The sequence below is a fragment of the Musca domestica genome, unplaced genomic scaffold (assembly GCF_030504385.1).
Source record: "Musca domestica strain aabys unplaced genomic scaffold, Musca_domestica.polishedcontigs.V.1.1 32, whole genome shotgun sequence".
Classification (NCBI taxonomy): Eukaryota; Metazoa; Arthropoda; class Insecta; order Diptera; family Muscidae; genus Musca; species Musca domestica.
The window spans coordinates 2,415,496-2,425,695 of NW_026712311.1; the positions used below are offsets into that span (position 1 = coordinate 2,415,496).

General features: G+C 35.0%; 2 protein-coding genes across 3 annotated transcripts; one reads left to right on the forward strand and one right to left on the reverse strand.

The window, feature by feature from the left end:
* Positions 1 to 295: 295 nt before the first annotated feature.
* On the reverse strand, positions 296 to 6,679 carry LOC101888961 (interferon-inducible double-stranded RNA-dependent protein kinase activator A homolog). Of its 2 annotated transcripts, XM_005188080.4 has the most exons (6): positions 6,532 to 6,679; positions 6,057 to 6,351; positions 4,035 to 4,372; positions 3,684 to 3,969; positions 3,333 to 3,461; positions 296 to 1,019 (listed from the first exon to the last, which is right to left on the reverse strand). In XM_005188080.4, the coding sequence occupies exons 2-6, from the start codon at positions 6,309 to 6,311 to the stop codon at positions 771 to 773; spliced, it is 1,257 nt and encodes a 418-aa protein (XP_005188137.1). In that variant the 5' UTR covers positions 6,312 to 6,351; positions 6,532 to 6,679; the 3' UTR covers positions 296 to 770. The 2 variants fall into 2 exon arrangements, with proteins under 2 accessions (XP_005188137.1, XP_005188138.1); XM_005188081.4 differs by lacking the exon at positions 3,333 to 3,461.
* A 1,372-nt stretch (positions 6,680 to 8,051) lies between these two features.
* On the forward strand, positions 8,052 to 9,800 carry LOC101889260 (protein valois). Its single transcript, XM_005188082.4, has 5 exons — positions 8,052 to 8,520; positions 8,583 to 8,774; positions 8,840 to 9,011; positions 9,075 to 9,258; positions 9,334 to 9,800. The coding sequence occupies exons 1-5, from the start codon at positions 8,146 to 8,148 to the stop codon at positions 9,512 to 9,514; spliced, it is 1,104 nt and encodes a 367-aa protein (XP_005188139.2). The 5' UTR covers positions 8,052 to 8,145; the 3' UTR covers positions 9,515 to 9,800.
* Positions 9,801 to 10,200: the final 400 nt, after the last annotated feature.

The following is a 10,200-nucleotide window of genomic DNA, read 5'->3' on the forward strand; positions in this document are numbered from 1 at the left end:
TTTGTTCTTGTTGTTTCTTTCAAATTGCTATATGATTGAACTAGTTACATAAATAACTATAAATTAAAATATAAATTTTCCATACAAATTTTCCATTTTCATATTATAATTATTTTGCATTTCTAAGCGTGGACATTTAGGTTTTATCATTTCATTTTTTTTTAAATTTTCATAAGCTTTTTAATCTTTTTTTGTTTTTTTTTTAATTGTTTTTTTTTGTCATAAGTAAAAGTTAGATAATTGCAAAATGCATATTTTATATATTAGTTATTTATGTATTTAGTTAAATTATAAATTTTTGTTTTTTTTTTTCATGTTGTAATATTACTTGAAAGCCTGTAGCTGTTGTTGGTCAGCAATGTCGTACAAAACTAAATGAAAAAAAAATTAAATTCAAAAATATATGTGTGGAGGCATTTAAAAAATTGCTTACAAAAAAAGTTACCCAGCTACTTGCTTTAATACATAATTTTGGATGGTATGTAAGAGAAAGTAAAAAGAAGCACCAAAAAAGAAATGTGTGTTGTAAAAAAATATAACAAAAACATAATGTAAACATAAAAAACAAAACCATATTTCCAATTTTTTTTGTTCTGATTTTTCTTTTTTTTTGTATATCATCAATGGAGGTTCATCTTCTTTATAGACGCGACAGCTGCATTACAGGCTATAAAATTGTGTAGTTTTTTGAAAGGGGGTACGCTTACTTAGGGATAATATTTGCTTTTGCCCCCAATTTTTTTAGGTATCATTATTTCTTATTATGCCATTCATTTTTTGGTCATAATCTTCAAATACTCCAATGCATTTTGTGCTGCCATTTTCTGGGCATCAGCCTGTGTCGGGCCCGAGCCATGGCAAACGCCAACGGGCAATGTCGAAAGTTGAACCAAACATTGATATTGATCGTTGAATGTTTTCTCTTCGATGTCCACATAGGTGACCTCGAATTGATTTTCATGGGCAATTTCAGCCAAAAGTTTGACATACTCAATTTTGGGACTCTTCAAGCAAGTTTTCTGAAAGAAAAAACAAAAAACAACACTTGTTTTAATAATACTTAACATAAAGTATAAAGAAATAGCCTACTAGCCTGTTTGTGGCACAACTTATCATGGGATGTGAAACAAACAAACTAAGACTAATGAATGGGTAAAAGAATTAAACTATCTCTCTCTGCGAAAAAAAAACTGTGGCTAATGAAGGAGTAACGGATGTAAACTCTCTCTCTCTCTCTGCCAAAAAAATCTGAGGCTAATGAAGGAGTAACGGATTAAAACTCTCTCTCTGTCTGCGAAAAAACAGAGACTAATGAAGGAGTAACGCATTTAAACTCTCTCAGCTTTCTTTTCGCCAGAATTAAATTGAATTTAATTTACTAAAAGTGCGTTTCAAGACACCAGATTGAAATTGCATTTCAATTGTATGATAAAAACAAGTTAAACAAGTAAAATAGTATCACTCGGTTTTGCCGCCAGATGTATAGCCTTGAGTTATGATCATTGAAACTGGTGACTCTTTATGGGGGATGTTCTGAAGCAGTTGGCCAATATTGACCAATACGTATCTGACTGATATAAATATTACAACTGACCAGAATTGGACTATATCGGCTAGTTCCTATACTTTATATAAGATATGTGCAAATTTTTGGAAAATGTGGAAATATTTGTGAGGTAGCAGATTTAGCGGGCCGAAATATTCCACTTCATCTAATACAGATATAAATATTGGTATGTGCAAAGTTTGAAAAAAAATCGAACATTTGTATCCAATTTTATGCGAAATCATAAATTTTGATCAATTACATATTCAGATCAGATTTCTGGTTAAGAGAAATATTTAGATATAGAAAGTTGTAAAGAATCGCCGACTTGTTTCGCAACTTATGACAGATATAAGTATTGGAAATTGTGACCCTTTGTGGTTGAGGTACCAGAAGGGGTTGATAGATGTATATTAACTTCAAAACAGATCTTAGATGCTTATTTCGCTTTCTTTGAACGTTTTCTTTTTCAAAATCTTGAACTCTATGTGGGGGAGGAACCAGAAGAAATGGTCCGATCTCTGTCATCCTTACAAAAGGTCTAGTTTTATTGGAAATATTGAGATATACCAAGTCTGAATAGAAACGGACGTTATTTTCGCGTTTTATGAGCTTCATAGGTACTCAACATTTTGACACTTTGTCGGGGAGGTACCAGAAGGAGTGGACCGATATATTCCAACTTCACACCAGACCTTGGTTTAATAAAAATATTGTGATGTGTGAAATATGACGAGAACCGGAAGCTTATTTCGGATTTTACTATCGTTTTAGTTACTCAAAATATTGAGCTTTTGTGGGGAAAGTACTGGAAGGAATGGTCCGATCTCTACTATCTGTTTAACAGATCTTGTGTTGATGGAAATATTGAGATGTGCCAAGTCTGAATGGAATCGAATGTTAATTTCAGGTTTTATGAGCTTTATAGATATTCAAAATTTGGACCCATTGTGGGGGAGGTACCAGAAGGAGTGGACCAATATATTCCATCTTCACACCAGACCTTGGATTATCTAAAGTATTGTGTTGTGTGTAATTTGAAGACAATCGGCCACTTACATCCCATTTTATAAGAGTTACAAATTTTCAAAAATTTGACCCTTTCTGGGGAGGTACTGAATGGAGTGGGCCGGTATTGCCCATTTTCGCACCTGACTTGGCACTGATGCAAATATTAGGATTTGCAAAGTTGGAGCAAAATCGGATTATCCTATAACTTTCTGTACAGTAAATTATTTTCTTTGAGAATGTTGACATTTTGTGGATGAGGTGCTAGAAGGAGTGGACCGATACTGCCCATCTCCGAGCTCGATCTAAGTTGGACAATATTATTACGATATCCTAAGTTTGGATCAAATCGAATACTCCCTTCGAGAGTTATCGTGCGCACCAGCCAGAGAGACTAACGGATGGAACTCCCAGATCGAGTCCAAATGTCCTGAAACGGATTTAGTCCAAAGTGATATAAGCTCTAAAACAGTTATTTCGGTGAGGCACGTTTTGGACGTATCAAATAATATATACCACTCTTTAGCCATATGGCTGAGGGTATAATAAGGATAAACTCTTGGAGCGATAGGTGCTTTTTTCAATGTGAAATATCAAAAGTAATTATGGGATCTATTTTTTAACTTCTAGATATAAAACAAAATAGTTTTCCAAACATGGAAATATATCCATTATGTTTTACATTTTCCCTGAGAGTTTTGAAAATCCTTAAATTAAAAAAGGGACATCCCAACTTTTACTTACATTTTTTATAGTTAAATTCTAAAGGATTTCTCACCTGCAACTTGTGAAGTTTTTTACCCGTTGAATTTTTTAGGGTCTTATGAAATTGGGAAACTTTAGCGCTATGCTGACTGGTGATGGTTGGTACAGTTATATCTTTCAAATCACCATAATAATTGGCCTTCTGTAAGAAGAAAAAATTTGTTAACTTCAGGTATTCATTAAAAACAAAATTGCGACATCTTTAAAATTTAGATGTGTTGGACTATGTTAAGACTTAAAAAAGCAATAACCAATAAAATGGTGACTTGAAAAACATATTAATGTAGGGCTTAGTTTTAGTTTAGAAAATATGGCTCATCCTTTGTATAATTGATTTGACTTGAGTTATTTCTATAATACTTACATCGCCACCCAATTCCGTGCCCATCGACTCAGCCAATTGATTATTTTCAATTGGTGTCTCCTGCAGACGTGTCCACATTTTATGGGCAGCCATACGTTTGGCAATTTTCTTGCTCTTGCCCTTGCCCACCTCACGGAAATTCAAAATTGTGCAAGCAATCGTAAAGAGCCGTTCATGTGGCAAACCGACTTCAGTTTCGGTTTCATAGTTTGGTGGTGGCCAACGGCGAGACATGCACATTTCCTGAAGCCATCCAATGGGATTGCCAACAATTTTATCAGCAGCACTGAAAATAAAATGAAAAACAAATTATTCTTTTAATTAACAATTCCTTGTATGTATATGACTTACTCTCCACCCCCCGAAACATTGGCATTGCCATCTACCCCAACTGTAGCATTTGTGGTTGCATTTGTTGTTGTCGCCTGAGCTTCCGGTAATTGCACACCAGTTAGTTTATCTATCAAGGCTCTGGCAGCCGAGTGCTTAGCCTCTTTTTTAGAGCGACCAGCGCCCATTGCTGTAAATGGTACATCTTTGTCATTAAAGGAGACGCGATAACGAAATGTTGGTTCATGTATGGCTCCCTCAATTTGTACCAATTCATAACTTGGTGTTATTCCCCGACGACTGAGGAGTTCTTGCAGCAATGAAACGGGAGTTTTCATTGCAATGCCATTGGCATCAGTCTAGAAAGAGAAAAAGATAAAAAATATAACAATTTCGTTATAAACATAAATACAGGATGAGATAAAAAAACTGCATCAAATTCAAACGCCATAATTTTTTTTTTTTAAATTTTATTGACTAAAACCAAAAATATGTCGGAAATAGCATCAAATTTCAGAATAAGTTTAGATTTGTTCGAATTGGTCACCTTTGGCACGAATTATGGCCTTCAAATGGCCAATGAAACACGCTGCCCGAATGTTGCTCTGCGGTATTTTGGCCCATTCCCGGCAAGGCGCTAGCTTGAGGTGATCGACACTTTGGTATTTTTTTGGTACCAACCTTGCTTTCCCAAATACTCCAGAAACAATAATCCAACGGATTGGTATCCGGAGATTTTGTTGGCCATTGTGCGCTGGAAATGATGCGTGGAACCTCATTTTGTAACCATTCTTGGGTAGCGCGTGCTGAATGCGACGGTAATGGAGAGTCCAAGGTCTGCGACCAAAATGTTTGCGTGCCCAAAACTTTAATACACTTTCCAGAATATTTTCGTGATAATATTCGGCATTTATTCTGATGCCATGGACGATTAATACGAGCGGAGAACGACCATCAGATGTTATGGCGGCCCACACCATCACCATGGCTGGCGCTTGAGTTCTGGTGGCCCACTGAAGGTGCACATTTTTAGCTGACCTCTTTGGCAAGTAAACACGATCATTTTGTTTGTTTACAAACTGCTGGACAACGAGTGTTTTCTCATCGGCGAAAACCACTTTCGGACAAGCGAAGCAACTTTTTAGCTCTTTTCAGTATATTTTCCTTCTCTTGCGGTGTAAGTTCTTGCACTTTTCCGAATTTCAATGGCTTTACACATTTTTCAATATTTGCCGAATGGAATATTGCGATATGTTCAGCTTACAAGCCTTTTTTCGGCCACTGCGACGCGGTTTTCTATTAAGTCGCATCTTTACTTTTCGAGCCATTTCTGCTGATGTTGCTGTTTTCTTTCGTCCACTTCCTTGACATATGTCGGGCTACGCTACCAGGTAACGAGCGATGGTACGAGACGCAGACACGAGATTTATTCACATTTAAATGCTGGTGTGCTCTAACGATAGCCACTTGTGGGTTTCCAGCCAAATATAAAGAAATTACACTATCACGCTTCAATTCCATCACGAATGACTTTTTTTCTGGAAAATTCTTACCAAAATGCTTTTGTACGCTTGTAAACAATATAATGAGCTGTGACTGGAATAATTTTGACAGCTGTCGGACAAGTGGCTTAAAAATGACAGCAGTCTGAAACTGGTTGCAGTTTTTTCATCTCACCCTGTATAAAATTATATTGTACATTAGAATGTCCTATGTATGACAATTTACCATTGGCCCTTATCACAGTTAATAGGCCCCACGTGTATTTAGAATGAAAATTTCTTTAAAAACTTTTTATGTCCAAAAAAATTGTATATCCATTCGTAAAGATATCTTCCATTCATCCATTTTATAAATATGTAGTATACTTAAAGGCACAATTGCATATTAACTATCCAACTATAGTGCAATCAAAAGCTATTTAATTGACACAAGTCTTCATGGTATACCGCACACACAAAAAATCCACCCCCAAAGAACATTGCCTCATATATATCTATACATACATCCACTATTTTATGACCCCAGCTTATAGGTACATACCAATTTTAGTGACTCCTCAATGGCTAATTTTCCAGTTGCGGCTGTTAATTCGGTAATTTTTTCCTTCTTCACCTTGGGTCTCTGTAAGATGGTAGGATTGGCCGGCATGGTTGGGGCAGCAGCTGTTGGTGCTCCACCACCACCTTGGCCATTGGATGTTGCCGCCTGACCTTCATATACGCGTCGGGGTGCAAATCCCGTTGATTGCTGCTGCTGCTGTGGTTGTTGTCCCTCAGGTGTTGGTACAGATGTCATTTTTCTGATTTTTCTAATTCAATAGATTCTTTATGGGTTTCTGCAATTGAATAAATTGCAAAAATGTAAATAAATTTTCATTTTCTTGTTGTATATGTATGGTTTTTTTCATCATATACACACAACACAATCCGGAAAAATCAATACATTTTCACTGATTCTCTAAGGAAAATCCAATCTTTTGGGAATGAAAATTAACGGCGTATTTGGATTTACTTACTTTCAGATTTGCACTGATATTTATTTAAAAATAAATTGTAATTTTCATAAAATTTATCTTCAAATAAAATGCAGCAAATCTCTCTCTTCGATGAACTACGACAAAATCAATGAAAATTTTTTACCCTGGGTGTCAACTAAACGGTCTGGCAATACTATACAATCAACTTTGACAACAGTCCCATGACACAGTGATAGAGGTAGCCACATCAACACAGCTGGTGGTACAGTGAAATGTCAACACATTTTTGAGATTCGAAATTTTGAATGAAAATTTATTTAAGTAAGTTTAATTTGTGGAAAAACACACATCATAAAACACATCATATTTAAAAATCAATTTGTTTTTATAGATTAATACATATGGCTTGCCAATTTTGTGTATGTATTTATTGCTTTGAGAAATAAAAACAAAATATTTTCAAAATCAATGATTGGAAGAAACGTAAATTGCAGGGCGCGCATTATTAATATTAACCAAATTTGCCACGAAATTGAAAGATTGAACACTTAGGACCATATTTTTTAGAGAGCATACAGGCATTCCATTCATTTTTCGCGCTATTTGACCCCTTTTTAAAAATGAACAAAAGTATCAAATAAATGAAAACAAGTTGTTGGATATAATTTTGAATAATTCTGACAGGAAGCGATCTGTATTTCTGTAATTTTACGAAGCTATTCTACCTTTTTATTGTACAATGCATGGTAGAAGAATATAGGCAGATGCATCGACGCAGGTACTGGGACAATGAACTGTCAAACCAATTTTGAAATTGAAAATGTTGAATGAAAAATTATCTAAATTTGTAAAAATTGTTGAAAAACGCGTATTATAATAAACTCCGAATGACATCGTGTAAGAAAAAATATAAAAGGCATTCCTCTGAGAGCGAATGTAACATTTCTTTCTTTAACTAGTTTTAACTTAAAATGTAATACGTAAACGCCAAAAATATGTTTTACATTAAATATTCTGTTTATTATGTTACACATTCGCTTTGTAAACTCATTGTAATAATAATAAGAAGAGGACTTACGGGTTAATTGCTATATATTTTTTGCTGAGATCTATGACGGATTACTAAACATTTGTGGGAAAAAACTAATGCTCTAATCATCTATTTATCAAAATAAAAAATAATAAACAGCCTAATTTTGTTATCGCCAAGATAAAAAAAATTCCATCTGTATCTTACCTTATTGTCATTTAGACTAAGGCACCCTTAATTAGAAGTCATACACTTTTTTATTATATGGCAACATTATGCTTTCGCACGATTTATAAGAAAATCCATCTGCATATTACCTTATTGTCATTTAGACTAAGGCACCCTTAATTAGAAGTCATACACTTGTTTATAATATGGCAACACGAGGCTTCTGCACGATTTATAAAACAATTCATCTATCTCTTACCTAATTGTTATTTAGACTAAGGCACCCTTTATTAGAAGTCATACACTTGTATGTAATATGGCAACATTATGCTTTTGCACGATTTCACATCTAGATGGAGTTAAAATTATCGTGCTCTAAGCAAGTAACAATACGGCACGGTGTTTTCGGTGTTTTTTTATTTCAATAAAATTAATTTAAATATATTAAGAAAAAAATGCTGCCTCTAAGCTATGGCAATGTCTATAAGACACCCGATGATTATAAACCACCCGATGATTTAGACTTCGATGATACCGAATATCCCAATCTCAATTCACGCGACTATGCCAGACGTCCACTAAATCATACGGCGCGAATGCATGAGGCATGGGAATGCCTAAGCATCAGTACACCGCTCGAGGAGACCAATGGTAATGTGGCTGTTTGCTGCAACAAACTAAGTGGGCGTGAATGGACCGGGACACTCTGGGGTTTTGAAAAGCCAAATGTTATCGAAAACAAAAGTGAATCTATGATGCCGGAAAAATCATGTTTCAAACTTCAGTGTCCTGCCATTATTAACTGTATGACATTTGTATCGCCAAATATAGTGAGTTTTGTGGGATTTGTCATCTGTGTGTTGTCATTAAAATCTGTAAAATATATTTTTAGCTTCTATTGGCCTTTAATACCGGCAACCTGCAAGTATGGTCTACACATTCCGAAGTAAGAAAATCCCAGAATCCCTATTGTTTGTTTCTAATTGGCGAGAAATGTGAACACATGAAACCAATAACATGTCTCACAGGCTTCCAAAGTAATCAACACAAGGCTGCCACGGCTAGTAAGGACGGTGCAATTAAGGTAATATTTTTCTTTTGAGAGCTTTGGGGATTGTAGAACAATTTTACATTATTTTCCCTTTTTAGATTTGGGATATGGGCACCGCTGACCTGGTTTCCCAGGGCAGTTTTCGTTTCGCCCACACCGATGTGATTACAGGCCTGGCAGCATCTTGCACAAAGGAAAATATTTTTGCAACATGTTCCTTGGATAAATCTTCTTTGATTTGGGATGATCGAGAAACCCGACCGGCTATTGGTAATTGTTATACATTAAATAAATTAAGCTTTGCTTTAATTTTCGCTCTGTTCTAATTTCCAGCTCTTTATGAAAATCACAATGTCCGCTTTACAAATGTCTCTTGGTGTCCCCAATCCGAGGACAATATTGTGTATTTGGGAGATGAGGCCGGTTCGCTGTTAACAATCGATGTGAGACAACCCAAAGTAATACAAAACCAAACAACATACTTTGACCGTCCCATAAGGAAAATTTTACCCAATGAGTAAGTAATTGGATATTGGATTCTTATTAGAGATTATTTATATGAACTTTATTTTTATTTTATTTTGCAATTCAGAGACAACCTAGCTGTGATTGCCGATTCAAATTTGGTCAAGATTTCCAAAACACCCACCCACTCTGTTTTCTATGAAAATAATGAAACACAAAATTTCGTCCGTGATGGGGGATGGATTTCCCCAACGGAATTCTTAACAGTTGGATTTGAAGGCAAATTACGAAGTCACTGTATTGAATAGAAACTGTAGTCTTTAAGTCTTTATTTTCCTATATGTAGTCTGTTTAAGATATAATATTTTCCAACTCTGTTGTTTAATTTTGTTTATGATTCGATCAGACTTCTGTTGAGAAGTTTTACACATTTTTTTATCAAGAAAACTACAACAGAAACACGCACACACCTTTCAAGGTTTAAAAAAAAAAATTATATTAATAATGGAGATATTCGAAAAGCAATAAAAAACAATCGAGTTAGTGTCATTTTGTATTTGAAGTGAATAAAACAAAACATTTAAAAGAATTAAAGACAGATGTTTCAATACGGCTCCCCATCAAGAATATATGACCCTCTACTCGTAGGCTAGGTATGCTTTTAGATATCCATTAACACATTAGATATTTAAATAGTTCAAATCCCATCTTATTAATCACAGTTTTCATTATCATCCCCCTACTAAGTATGTATCTGAACCTTCACTGTACTGTAACGATGTCTAGAGTAATTCTAATCTTTAAATGGTTATGGACAAGTAAAATAGTATCAGTCGGTTTTGCCGACAGATGTATACCCCCAGCCTTGACTTATGATTATTCAAATTGTTGACTCTTTATGGGGGAAGTTCCAAAGCAGTTGGCCAATATTGAACAATTCGTATCTGACCTAAGACTGATATAAATATTACAAGGTGCCAGATTTGGGCTATAT